General features: G+C 37.6%; 1 protein-coding gene across 21 annotated transcripts in view; it reads left to right on the top strand.

Annotated features, from left to right (window-relative positions):
* LOC126752895 (ATP synthase subunit beta, mitochondrial) overlaps positions 1-8,964 on the top strand; it is a 74,231-nt gene extending 65,267 nt beyond the window's left edge. For 16 of the 21 annotated variants that reach the window (XM_050464026.1, XM_050463984.1, XM_050463973.1 and 13 more), the window contains 7 exons: positions 6,043-6,055; positions 6,112-6,216; positions 6,272-6,554; positions 6,606-6,875; positions 6,937-7,390; positions 7,452-7,738; positions 7,791-8,964. In XM_050464026.1, the coding sequence (XP_050319983.1) occupies positions 6,043-6,055; positions 6,112-6,216; positions 6,272-6,554; positions 6,606-6,875; positions 6,937-7,390; positions 7,452-7,738; positions 7,791-8,081 (1,703 nt within the window). In that variant the 3' untranslated portion in view covers positions 8,082-8,964. Of the gene's footprint in view, positions 1-1,385; positions 2,357-2,453; positions 2,600-5,527; positions 6,217-6,271; positions 6,555-6,605; positions 6,876-6,936; positions 7,395-7,451; positions 7,739-7,790 lie in introns of those variants that run through there. The other 5 variants (XM_050464072.1, XM_050464022.1, XM_050464087.1 and 2 more) reach the window with 5 other exon arrangements.
* Positions 8,965-14,419: the final 5,455 nt, after the last annotated feature.

Raw genomic sequence — 14,419 nt, 5'->3', positions numbered from 1 at the left:
ACCGACAAATCAAAATATCGACAAATCAAAATACCGACAAAATAAGAAAAACTGACGTTGTTCGTTCGAGGCCCGCCGGCCTTAGGCCTCCGGCCATGAGCACGATCAAGATCATAACCCTTAGTCAGTAGATTTCTTTTCCTGTGCTTCGTTATTTTGATTTCGCTGCATATTTAATTTTTATCGGTATTTTTAAGTATCGGCATTTTGAACTTCGGTATTTTAAGTGTATCACAATAAATAACACAAAATAATCAAAATATAAACAGAAAATTCTTGAGAAAAACTAAAAGCATCTAATTTTGACATTACGGGCACAAACACTTTTTCGTAAGAGGAAGCACGCTCCGCACAACCTTCTATAACTCATGATTCCAGCCAAAACCATTGTCTTTGGATAATATTTAATTTTATTTAGAATTCTCTTATGCATGCACGGGAGTAGATCATGTGGTATTAGCGTGCAACGTTCCTTGGTTGCTATGTTGATGTATTGTGATGCTCCAATTTTTACATATACAGAGGTAAGATATCTCTATCGGTACATATTTTATTGCGCTTACAGTAAAGTAAGCCCACAGTACAGGTAAGCCGAGGCGGACACGTCACCTTTTTTATATTCTGTAATTCTAAAATATATATACAGGATTTAAACTTCAATATTTTGTTTTAAATGCAGCATCAAACTAGGCGAAAAACTTTAAAGATCTGTCTAAAAACAGAATCTAAGTAAGAACAAAACTGACTTTTGCTTTAACTGTGAAAAATATGATAATATCATACAATACATAATTTTCGTGATGTTTGTGCTCAAAATTATTTTCATTTCATTTATCTTGATCTGGAAATTAACTACCATTACACAATGTCTTCGGTTGAGTTCTCGTTGCAGTATTGTTCAAAACCAAGAGCTTAAGCGGATATGTATCAGCAATTATCCAGGAGACGCGATAATTAAATATAGGGATGAAATGGTTAATTCCAAGGAAATATATTCAGTCTTTCAATTTCCAGAGGACCATAGAAATTATTTCTTTGTGACGATCGGTGAAAGTATAATTAATAATTGCGCTCGTTTAAAGGTAACCAACTACAATACGTTCATGTGCATGACTGTCGAAAACACTTGGGATGACATTGGGATTATTGATGGATTCATTGTCTGTTTGGAGTCAGATTTATATTTAACAGATGATCTAATTCGTTATTGTGCACCTTATCCTATCGGTCCAGCAGCATTTGCTGCCTATCATTATTCAGCCACTGGTAGAAAACGTTTAGTAAGTGGTGGTAATAAAAACCAAATTTCTTCCGAATCTCTAATGAAATTATTAGTTATAAAATGGGTATTGAGCCTTCGCATTTATGTTCATTGAGAATGCATTTTTTCTTAAAGATTTTTGTACCAATAAATATCTCTAAAATTATTTAATCCTAATTATCAATATAAGCAATGTTCAATTTCAAACTGAAAAGTGTGCATACGATAATTGACCTATTGGCTTACCCTATAAAACTTACAAAAAGCAGTCTATAAAAATGTAAGTATACATCTTATCTTATTTTTTTAATATTTCTTACATTTATAAGATATAATGCCTCAATTTTATTTATATTCTATGTTTGGTTAAGATTTTCCACATAAGCCGTACATAAATGGACGGAAAAAGTTATAATTTCAATTTATGTGGGCTGGGAAAGGTACTCGTATACATATGAAGACCGTATTTATAAATTATGACACTATCTTACCGACTTATAAGTCAAAATATTCTCATCACATATGTATAATAATGGCGGGTATGTGATGTAAAAGCAATGGGTGCACTTTTATAGCCTGAACAGGGTATATTAAGTTTGTCACGAACACCCAAAAGGAAATGTCGGAGGCCATATGAAATATATATACATATATGTGTATACATAAATGATCAGAGTGACGAGCTATCTGTATGTATATGTATATACATACTTTGTTCACCTAACGGTTGTATGTATCATCTAAAACTAATCGAGATAGGTACGGTATATAGGTATATAGTATATAAGTGATCAGAATGACGAGACGAGTTCAAATCCGTGTGAATAAAAATTGAGATATCGTATACGTGAAATATATGTTCGTAGGTGAGCGTAATTGGAACACTGTAATGTCTACAAAACGGCAATAAAAGAAATTTTAAAGAAGTCATAACCAAACTACTAAACGCTTCATAAATCAATAATTAAATACTACAGGTACATTAAATTTTGCCACCGAGACGGTATCAGACAGCGTTATAAGAGCGCGTGGCACCGCCCTCTTTTAGGTGAAATCTTATCTTCGGACCTGATCGACCGAATTCAACCAAATTCGGTAAGTTATATTATTTCAACATTTCTATGTGTGATAATGGACGAACCAACCTACTTTCCATATAACACAATTTTGAATTCCATTTGATTATTTCCAGTATACAAATCAAGATGCCAAGATCAAGATACCTATAGTTAACTTATGACAGAAAATATCGGTCAATGGATGAGGTACATAATTGAAATTCAGAGAAATTCTTTCCAGACAATGGTATTTCTGTGCGTCAGAAACGAGTTGAATCAGGTAAATACTTCCCTTAGCTCCCATATACCTAATGTGAACTATCTCAATGGAAATGAGAGAGCGTGTTTTAATGATCAGTGTATCTTTGTGCCATATAATCTATAACACCTGAGGGATTTTACTCCATATGATAGTTGATAATATGTGAGATACCTTAATGAAACCCAAGGAACAATTTTTTAGCATATGGCATGTTAATAGTATGTGGTACAACGATTTCCGAACTTCCAGGTGACTTTATACCGCAAATATCAGCCAACCTGTGAGCTATCTCAATGAAAATGAGAGAGCGTATTTTAATGACAACAGTGTATCTTTGTGCCGTATAACAACCCTATAACATCTGGAAGATTTTACTCCTTATGATAGTTTATAATACATGAGATACCTTAATGAAACTCAGGGAACAATTTTTTAGTATGTGGTATTGGTAAAAATAGATAATGTCGGCTCGTTACTACCCCAACTGCCAATTAATACATATAATGATTTTCCTTTTTCTAACGCTTATGCCGAATATGTCGGTCAGTGTATGATTTATATACATATATAGTATATTTATGTACATATGTATATATAAAGTTGCTTGGATTCCGAACATTTTACACCTTATTTCCCCAGCTTTGATTCCCGCAAGTTGGAAGAATAAAGAATATTCGGTTGCACCCGAACTTAGCCCTTCTTAACTTGTTTTATCTGTGAAGGGCAGCTTCGGTGTAAATGAAGTTATTTTTTTTGTGGCAATGTATTAGCTTTAGCATTAACAAGTTACTTACATACATATGTATGGTATGAATTAAAATTAAACCTTTAAAGCTGATGGCCTTAGTCGCTAATGCTGTAAAATTTTAGAATGTTAAGGTATAATAATATTTCAATAAAATAATAATAATAAAATTAAACCTATTAGAGAACGGGGCTCTATACCAAATTTTATACTTTTTCAAAGAACTCTGTACTGTGATTCATTCGATGTCGATTGGGAAGGTCGAGCGAGCACCTTCAGTTATTGTACAAACTGTTTGTTTTGTTGTCTTTTAATTTAAGATCTCGACGTAAAATGCACCAAGTCGTTTCATACATCAGTCCGAGTTGCTGCGAGCAGCGCCGAATCGACTTTCCACGGTCTTTGTGTACTCTCTCAGCTACGGCTGCTATATTTTCTTCACTGCGTACTTGATGTGATCTATTCGGTTACATATTATCCAATAATGAATTCGGGGTCTCAAGATGGGTGATGGTGTCGCGAATAGTACGTTCAGTAGGCCGATTATTTTGACCATAAGTGAACGTGAATTTTCGTAGTAAAGTTGAACGATTTGTAAACATTGTTCAGGCGTAAATCGTTCCACAATGAAATGCCAAACAAAAAAGTACCTCTACTTGGATTACCCGTCATATGAACAAACTTTACTTGCTGTGGCAATAGCTACAATAAGATATTCAAATGGTTCTTACATGAATTGAATACATGCTAATGATTTGAAATATACAAGTAAAGCGTAATAAACAAACATACATTCCCATTTATAATATTACTACGAATATATCGTCACCTGAAATGCAAAATAACGTATCATCAAAAAATTCAAAATTGAGTTTTTTACTGATTACGATTCACCACATCATATTACATATGTGTCGCAAATTTTAAGCTTCTGCGATCAAAAATACCCAAGCTATATTAAAAATTCAAAGAAAAAAACGCATCATCAAGTGCTTGATTTTGTTAAACAAAACAACGTATCATCACTAAAGTATGTAAATATAACAGAGTGTTTTCTTGTTTTATATCGAAGTTAGCCTTCATTTATTGTTTATGTTTATTTTTAGTGATTAAGTTCAATGTGCTTTGGTAAGTTTAGGCTACATCGTTGATCGAACGTGGACTACTATATACATATATGTGCATATGTAGTCCTTTGTGAGGCCATAGAAAGGAATAACTCCTGTGTTCGAACTTATAAATTAACAAAACGCTTCCCGCCAGTTCGGTGGGATGTCTGAAGGTATGCGCCCCCAAGTGATTAAGTCCTGACCTTCCTAACTCAAGACAGCCAAGAAGGAAGCGTTGAGTTGTTTCCACCTAATCTTTTTCCATACAGCTTCTGCAGATGGCGTCTGGTAAGACTCTTCTTGCTAGCTCATGTTTCCTGCAATTCCGCTGTGGTCTGGCACTCATATCATTCTTATCACAAAGGCACTCGATGCTACTGATAGCGAGGTTAGGTCTTCGATCAGCTCTGAATTCTCTCATTGTTAATGAGTTCAAGGCTGGAATCGCCGCTCTGCTATCTGAGTCGATGGTCACTCCTCTGAAGGAGGGTGCACTCCGGAGTAGTAAATCTACTGCTACCTTAATGGCTCCAATTTCGGCCTGGAAGACACTGCAATACTTAGGAAGTTGGAGAAACTGGAGTTGATAGAGAGCTCCTCACAGTAGACCCCTCCACCTTTGACCCATCCATGAAGAAGCTCACTGTAACTTTTCTCCAACGGCTTCTTCCCACTCACAACTCCCTCGGAATATGGGTAGAGAAGGAGCCGCCAGAGTTCGGTTTAGGGACTCCATGATCCAAGTAATCAGACCCGTGCTTTTTTAGGAATTCAGCAGCCTATTCTATTGCAAAGTTTAACAATAACTAAGAAGAAATGGCAACATCTGCAGGACCTAGAAGCTTTAATTTCAGTAGACTGTTATTACTTTTATGATAATATACCTTTTGAATAATTAGTTATTAAATAAATAATAATGAAACATTATCCTCATTTTTTAGCTTGAAATATTTAAATTTTTTCTGGTACTTATGTACATAATAATAATAAAAATAACATGAAATATTAAAAACTTGCAACTGTTTTTATTTAAAATTAAAAAAAAGTATTAATATTCAAATTTTTAATCTTTATACAAATTTAGATTGATCATACGTTATTTTGTTTCAGAAATGAAAATTCAAAATAACGTAAGACACCTACTATAAAATTTGCTTAATTTTTTCATTACTTTTTTTCTAAAATATACTTATAGGTTCATGTTAATTCAGATTTGAAAATTTTGTTTCAATATCTCAAGTGGTTTTCTTTTTATACGGTTTTTTGCTTCTCCTGTAAACCTACGAAAAGTGATGTTACGTTATTTTGCATTTCAGGTGACGATATGTAGCTACATGTACTACTTATATAAAGATGGCTATGCAATAATAATTATTTTCCGTCAGAAAAAACTCGAGAATGTATAACTTTAATCACAAATTTTATAATTTTAAAGTACATTTTTTACTTTGATTTGAGTAACTGTGTATTTTTTAACGTAGTAATGTTTGACAAAACGTATATACACTTACATATGTAAACGTTTTGTACGCATGTACATATTGAGTATTAATCTATTTATCAAAAAAAGTTACTCGAATATGGATCGTATTTTGCCGTACTTTCAGCACTTATCGCATAGTAAGTTTTGATAGTGTGATCTCTTGTTTCTAAGATGTTTAATGAAAAGATAACAGCTTTCAAGTTTTCGGATTTACGAATAACACAAGCAAGAAACTTTCGTTACCCCTTAAGACTTACTTCCACCAACGGTATCGTAAAAAGGAAATTGTGTTCAACCAGTAAGTCAAATTCGTAAAATATATTATACATATATGTAAGTATATATTATAATAGTATATACACAATTTTCTCTTTGAAAGAGCCACCTGGTAAAGAAACGGCATGCGATGATGCAGAAGAAGAAAATAATCGAGCTATTCGGGATGAATCGGGAAATCTCAATAAGAAAACCAGTGATGCACATAATAAAAATAAAATACATTCCAAAGAAGCGGCTATTGGAAAAATTTTTGCTATAATAGGTCCCGTAGTGGATGTGATTTTTGAAGAAAATGTACCAGATGTTATGAATGCAATGCTTGTACCAGAATATCCAAATGGGAAATTAGTTCTGGAAGTATTAACAGTATTCCTTAGTACAACAAAAGTACTTTACGTTCTTTCTTAGGTTTTTCATCATCTTGGTAATGGTATTGTGCGTTCCGTAGCAATGGATAGCACAGAGGGTCTACGTAGGGGACAAAAAGTTATAGATACTGGATATCCAATCAGAGTGCCTGTAGGAAAGTCATGTTTAGGTCGGATTTTGAATGTTGTTGGAGATCCCATTGATGAACGCGGTCCCATCAAATCAGATTATCATTCCTTCATACATGCAGATCCGCCGGAAATGATTGAATTGAATGTGAACCCCACATTACTTGAAACTGGAATAAAGGTACTTTATTATGTTAAGCAAATTATTCCCTAATCAATTTTGTAATATGTCTAATATATAGGTAATTGATCTCTTGGCACCATATGTAAAAGGAGGGAAAATTGGCCTCTTTGGGGGCGCCGGCGTTGGTAAAACGGTTCTTATAATGGAACTAATCAACAATGTTGCTAAAAAACATGGAGGTTATTCCGTCTTTGTCGGAGCTGGTGAACGAACTCGAGAAGGAAATGATCTATATATGGAAATGATTGAATCTAAAGTAATTTCAATAGAAGATGATAGTTCCAAAGTAGCTTTGGTATATGGTCAAATGAATGAGCCCCCTGGCGCACGCTCACGCGTTGTATTAACTGGTCTAACAATAGCCGAGTACTTCCGTGATATTGATGGTCAGGATGTTCTATTATTTATTGACAATATATTTCGTTTTACTCAAGCGGGGGCTGAGGTATCCGCATTGTTGGGACGCATACCGTCTGCAGTTGGCTACCAGCCCACTCTAGGTACAGACATGGGTGGGTAAGAAGTAAATATGTACAACTTATGTTTTATTGATATTAATGATTTTTCGATTAGGTTCAATGCAAGAGCGTATTACGAGCACAACGAATGGTTCCATAACTTCAGTACAAGCAGTTTATGTGCCAGCTGACGATCTTACTGACCCAGCACCTGCCGCCACCTTTGCGCATTTAGATGCTACCACCGTATTGTCACGTGCTACTGCCGAATTGGGCATATATCCAGCCGTGGATCCTTTAGATTCGACATCGCGCATAATGGACCCAGCCATTGTAGGCGAAGAGCACTATAATGTAGCTAGAGGAGTACAAAAGACTCTTCAATCCTATAAATCACTTCAGGTAGTTTAAATTCTCGCACTCAAAATTTAAATAAAATCTGTTCGTGTTATAGGACATCATTGCAATTCTTGGTATGGACGAACTTTCAGAAGATGACAAATTAATAGTAGCACGCGCTCGAAAAATTCAGCGGTTTCTTTCGCAACCTTTTCAAGTAGCTGAAGTATTTACTGGTCATCCTGGAATTATGGTTCCAATTGAAAAGACAGTAGAAGGTTTTAAAAGTATTCTAAATGGTGAAATGGATGACTTACCTGAAATTGCATTCTATATGGTTGGCGATATAAATGATTCTATCGCTAAAGCCAAAAATTTAGCAATGTCTATGTCGATAGAGAAATAAATACTCGATATATTAAAATTACATTCAGGAATGCGGCATAATTTTAAAAAGAGAACATTAAAATACTTATATGTATGTGTAGTAGCTCAAAAATTGTATATATGTATATTATGTATGTATGTATACTAGGGTGCTTCAAAAGAAAATTTTGGATTTTTTTTTCAACTCTTACCCTCTCGAATGTTAGTGATTGACAAACAAAACATCCTCTTTCAAGCCAGGCGCTGTATCTTAACTCTGAGGGGTCGCTATTTTTTTTTTAGGTTCCCATACATTTTACATAGGAATTTTCTTTTTTTCATTCAAACTAAAATTTCAGCAACTAATTTTCGTTTCTCAGAAATAACCATAACATATTCATAAAGTTGGCCTCTTCTGTAAGTCAATTCGAAAATGTATTCTATTCGAAATTCGGATCTACTTTATCATTATGCGAAAGTTGTACCACCCTGTGCCAGAAAAAATACGTACAATATTCGTTTTTGCTTTCTACAACTCAAAAGCTAACGAATATTTTATTCGAAAATTGGCTTGAAAATCCGAAAATCGAGTTACAGAATATAAAAAATCCGAATTCGAGTAAATTGATTTTCGAATCGAGTTACAGAATAGGCCCCAGAGTTGAAAAACAAATTCCAAAAATATTTTTGAAGCACCCTAATGTATACACACTCTATATATCGTCACCTGAAATGCAAAATAACGTAAAAACATTTTCGGAAATTTACAGTGACATGAGTTAAACACGACATAAAATGGAACAAGAGTGAAAAACATTTTTAATATTGGTTAAAACTGGTTCATATATGACCGCAGAAACTGAAAATGTTGGACATATGTAATATTATGTTTGTAATTTGAACTAGTGAATCATAAGCAATAAGACGCTCAATTTCGAATTTTTTGATGATACGTTATTTTGAATTTCATAATGTCAAATGAGCCGTTTAATGTTTATATTGTTTTGTTTTTATGGTTCAAAAATTTTAACCAATGAAAAAGCATGTTTCGAATGATAAACACGAATGGATTGTAAATAAAGTAAAATAATCAAAATGGAAACAGAAAATGCATGAGAAAAACAAAAAACAACTGATTTTGATATGAATACAAATACTTTTTCGTACGAGGAAGGACGCTCCGTGCGACACAACCTTTTATTATTTTTTTTCAAAAAAAAAAGTTCCGATGACGATGCATACAATTCGGCGTCAATATGTATGCAAGCTCCTGTGTAAGTATGTCTGTTTCGCAAAGTTGTCATTTGTTTTTATACTCTCGCAACAAAGTTGCTAAGGAGAGTATAATAGTTTTGTTCACATAACGGTTGTTTGTAAGTCCTAAAACTAAAAGACTCAGATATAGGGTTATATATACCAAAGTGATCAGGGTGACAAGTAGAGTTGAAATCCGGATGTCTGTCTGTCCGTCCGTCCGTCTGTCCGTCCGTCCGTGCAAGCTGTAACTTGAGTAAAAATTGAGATATCGTGATGAAACTTGGTACACGTATTTCTTGGCTCCATAAGAAGGTTAAGTTTGAAGATGGGCAAAATCGGCCTACTGCCACGCCCACAAAATGGCGAAAACCGAAAACCTATAAAGTGTCATAATACCAGAGACAGACATGTAGTAACAATACCATAGTAAAGGTATCATGGTATTCTGTTTACTACGTTGGTGACACACACGTAATGTTAATGTTGTTAATGTTACTAGATGTCTGTCTCGGGTATTTGACATAATTCAGAATTAATAATAATTGAATATAATAAATATTTTTTTTGTTTGGATTTATTTATTTACAATCTATCAATTAGACAATAAGTAAATTCTTCTTCTTCTTCTTCTTAATTGGCGTAGACACCGCTTACGCGATTATAGCCGAGTTAACAACAGCGCGCCAGTCGTTTCTTCTTTTCGCTACGTGGCGCCAATTGGATATTCCAAGCGAAGCCAGGTCCTTCTCCACTTGGTCCTTCCAACGGAGTGGAGGTCTTCCTCTTCCTCTGCTTCCCCCGGCGGGTACTGCGTCGAATACTTTCTGAGCTGGAGTGTTTTCATCCATCCGGACAACATGACCTAGCCAGCGTAGCCGCTGTCTTTTAATTCGCTGAACTATGTCAATGTCGTCGTATATCTCGTACAGCTCATCGTTCCATCGGATGCGATATTCGCCGTGGCCAATGCGCAAAGGACCATAAATCTTTCGCAGAATTTTTCTCTCGAAAACTCGTAACGTCGACTCATCGGTTGCTGTCATCGCCCAAGCCTCTGCACCATATAGCAGGACGGGAATTATGAGCTTTGGCTTTTGTTCGTCGAGAGAGGACTTTACTTTTCAATTGCCTACTCAGCCCGAAGTAGCACCTGTTGGCAAGAGCAATCCTGCGTTGGATTTCCAGGCTGACATTGTTGGTGGTGTTAATACTGGTTCTTAAATAGACGAAATTATCTACAACTTCAAAGTTATGACAGTCAACAGTGACGTGAGAGCCAAGTCGCGAGTGCGATGACTGTTTGTTTGATGACAGGAGATATTTCGTTTTGCCCTCGTTCACTGTCAGACACATTTTTTGTGCTTCCTTGTCCAGCCTGGAGAAAGCAGAACTAACGGCGCGGGTGTTGAGGCCGATGATATCAATATCATTGGCATACGCCAGCAGCTGTACACTCTTATAGAAGATGGTACCTTCTCTATTTAGTTCTGCAGCTCGAACTATTTTCTCCAGGAGCAGGTTGAAGAAGTCGCACGATAGGGAGTCGCCTTGTCTGAAACCTCGTTTGGTATCGAACGGCTCGGAGAGGTCCTTCCCGATCCTGACGGAGCTTTTCGTGTTGTTCAACGTCAGTTTACACAGCCGTATTAGTTTTGCGGGGATACCAAATTCAGACATCGCGGCATAAAGACTGCTCCTTTTCGTGCTGTCGAAAGCAGCTTTGAAATCGACGAAGAGGTGGTGTGTGTCGATTCTCTTTTCACGGGTCTTTTCCAAGATTTGGCGCATGGTGAATATCTGGTCGGTTGTTGATTTTCCAGGTCTGAAGCCACACTGATAAGGTCCAATCAGTTTGTTGACGGTGGACTTTAATCTTTCACACAATACGCTCGATAGAACCTTATATGCGATGTTGAGGAGGCTAATCCCACGGTAGTTGGCGCAGATTGTGGGGTCTCCTTTTTTATGGATTGGGCATAGCACACTTAAATTCCAATCGTTGGGCATGCTCTCGTCCGACCATATTTTACAAAGAAGCTGATGCATGCTCCCTATTAGTTCTTCGCCGCCGTGTTTGAATAGCTCGGCCGGTAGTCCGTCGGCCCCTGCCGCTTTGTTGTTCTTGAGGCGAGCAATTGCTATTCGAACTTCTTCATGGTCGGGTAATGGAACGTCTGCTCCATCGTTATCGATTGGGGAATCGGGTTCTCCTTCTCCTGGTGTTGTGCGTTCACTGCCATTCAGCAGGCTGGAGAAGTGTTCCCTCCATAATTTAACTATGCTCTGGGCATCAGTGACTAGATCACCTTTTGGGGGTTCTACAAGAGTATGCTCCGGTCTTGAAACCTTCTGTAAGCCGCCGCATTTTTTCGTAGAATTTTCGAGCATTACCCCTGTCGGCCAGCTTATCAAGCTCTTCGTACTCACGCATTTCGGCCTCTTTCTTCTTCTGTCTGCAAATGCGTCTCACTTCCCTCTTCAACTCTCGGTATCTATCCCATCCCGCACGTGTAGTGGTCGATCGTAACGTGGCGAGGTAGGCAGCCTGTTTTCTCTCCGCTGCGACACGGCACTCTTCGTAGTACCAGCTGTTCTTTTGCTCTTTCCGAAAACCAATGGTTTCGGTTGCAGCTGTACGTAAGGAATTTGAAATGCCGTCCCACAGTTCCCTTATACCGAGTTGTTGACTAGTGCTCTCAGAGAGCAGGAGTGCAAGCCGAGTAGAAAATCGTTCGGCTGTCTGTTGTGATTGCAGCTTCTCGACTACGAACCTTCCTTGTGTTTGTTGGCGTGCGTTTTTTGCTGCACAGAGGCGAGTGCGAATCTTAGCTGCAACAAGATAGTGGTCCGAGTCGATGTTAGGACCTCGGAGCGCACGCACATCTAAAACACTGGAGACGTGTCTTCCATCTATCACAACATGATCGATCTGGTTGGTAGTTTTTCGATCCGGAGACAGCCAGGTAGCTTGATGAATCTTCTTATGCTGGAATCTAGTACTACAGATAACCATATTTCGGGCCCCGGCGAAGTCAATCAGCCTCAACCCATTTGGGGATGTTTCGTCGTGGAGGCTGAATTTACCGACCGTAGTGCCAAATATACCTTCTTTGCCCACCCTGGCGTTAAAGTCGCCAAGCACGATTTTGACATCGTGGCGGGGGCATCTCTCATAAGTGCGTTCCAAGCACTCATAAAAGGCGTCTTTGGTCACATCGTCCTTCTCATCCGTCGGAGCGTGGGCGCAGATCAGCGATATGTTGAAGAACCTCGCTTTGATGCGGATTGTGGCTAGACGTTCATTCACCGGAGTGAATGATAGTACTCGGCGACGGAGTCTCTCTCCCACCACGAATCCAACACCAAACTTCCGCTCCTTTATATGGCCACTGTAGTAAATGTCACAAGGACCTACTCGTCTCTGTCCTTGTCCCGTCCATCGCATTTCTTGGACGGCGGTGATGTCAGCCTTTATTTTTGCGAGGACATCAACCAGCTGGGCAGCGGCACCTTCCCAATTAAGGGTCCGGACATTCCAGGTGCATGCCCTCAAATCGTAGTCCTTATTCCGTTTGCCATGGTCGTCGTCAAAAGGGCGGTCTCTCATCCGAGGCTGTGTTTTCCTTTTCATTGGTATTGTTTTTTACGTGGCGGGTCCCAAGCCCAGCGCACAACCCTATGTAGGGAATGTTTCGCCTTCTCACATTAGCTCACCTTCGAACGGATGTTCTTAGGCTACCCAGAGGATACTTGGTCAAAGACCGGAAGTAGTGAGCTGCTTGAGCCATGTGTAAAAGAATCGTTTCTGGCCACTCCCAAGTGAATGGCGATCAGAGAACTTTCCTCACTTGCGTGAACTTCTACACATGACTCCATCCTCCAATCCATAAGTAAATTAGTTAAAAAAATATGATATTATAACATAAATAGTTGAACTCCAGTGAGAACAGCTATTATATTCAAAATTCTGATATCGTTGAAGGATTTCAATATATGTATATTTGATTTGCTTGCAGTACCCCATAACTGGATACCTTAGGTCCACACAGGCTTCAAGATAGCCTTATAAAGTCGAACTTTGTTCTCCAAACTGAGCTGTGATTTTCGCCCAAGAAGCCAATTCATTTTTTTTTTGTTTTAATATTGAGTTTCTTTCTCAAGCTTTTAATGTGGCTTTCCCAAGTTACTCTTCGATTTATATCGAGTCCGAGATAATTTGCGGAATCACTATGTCGAATTTGTGTATTATTCAAAAATACCGGCGGACAGTCTCCTCTTCTCAGAGCAAATGTGACGTGTTTCGATTTCTCAGCATTAACCTTTATTTTCTATTTCTTAAGCCATCGCTCAATTTCTATTATTTCATTTTGAATAACTTGAGTTACTTCTACCGCAGCATTTTTGGAAGTGCTACTTGAACATCACCAACAACAGGAAGATCAGCAGTGAATATTATGTAAAGGACAGGTCCCAGAACACTGCCCTGTGGGACGCCAGCACGGATACTGTATAGTTTTGACGTTTCTCCTTCCATTTGAACATAAAAGTGGCGATTGTCTAAATATGATTTCAATAACAGAAAAAATTGAGCAGGAAGTAGTTTTGTCAGTTTATAACAAGCCTGGCTGCCAGACTCGGTCAAATGCTTGTTGTATATCAAGAAATACTGCCGCAGAATACAGCTTTTCCTCGAAAAAATATTTTATACATACATATTTATACTCTTGCAGCCAGTTTCTACAGAGTATTATAGTTTTGTTCACCTAACGGTTGTACGTATCACCTAAAACTAATCGAGATAGATATATGGTTATATACATATATGTATATAAATGATCAGGATGACGAAAAAAGTTTGAATCCAGTTGACTGTCTGTCTGTCAGTCCGTCTGTCCGTGCAAGCTGTAGCTTGAGTAAAAATTGAGATATCTTGATAAAACTTGGTATACAGGTTCCTTAGTACAAAAGAAAATTCGAGTTCTTAGATGGGCGTAATCGGATCACTGCCACGCTCACAAATAGTTATTAACCGAAAACCTATAAAGTGCCATAACTAAGCACTTAATTACACCATACAGTATTTCCATGGTTTTGATTCTTGCAAGTTGCAAGAGTATAAAA

The sequence above is a fragment of the Bactrocera neohumeralis genome, chromosome 2, assembly GCF_024586455.1.
Source record: "Bactrocera neohumeralis isolate Rockhampton chromosome 2, APGP_CSIRO_Bneo_wtdbg2-racon-allhic-juicebox.fasta_v2, whole genome shotgun sequence".
NCBI lineage: Eukaryota > Metazoa > Arthropoda > Insecta > Diptera > Tephritidae > Bactrocera > Bactrocera neohumeralis.
This window is presented reverse-complemented; position numbering and strand designations above follow the sequence as displayed.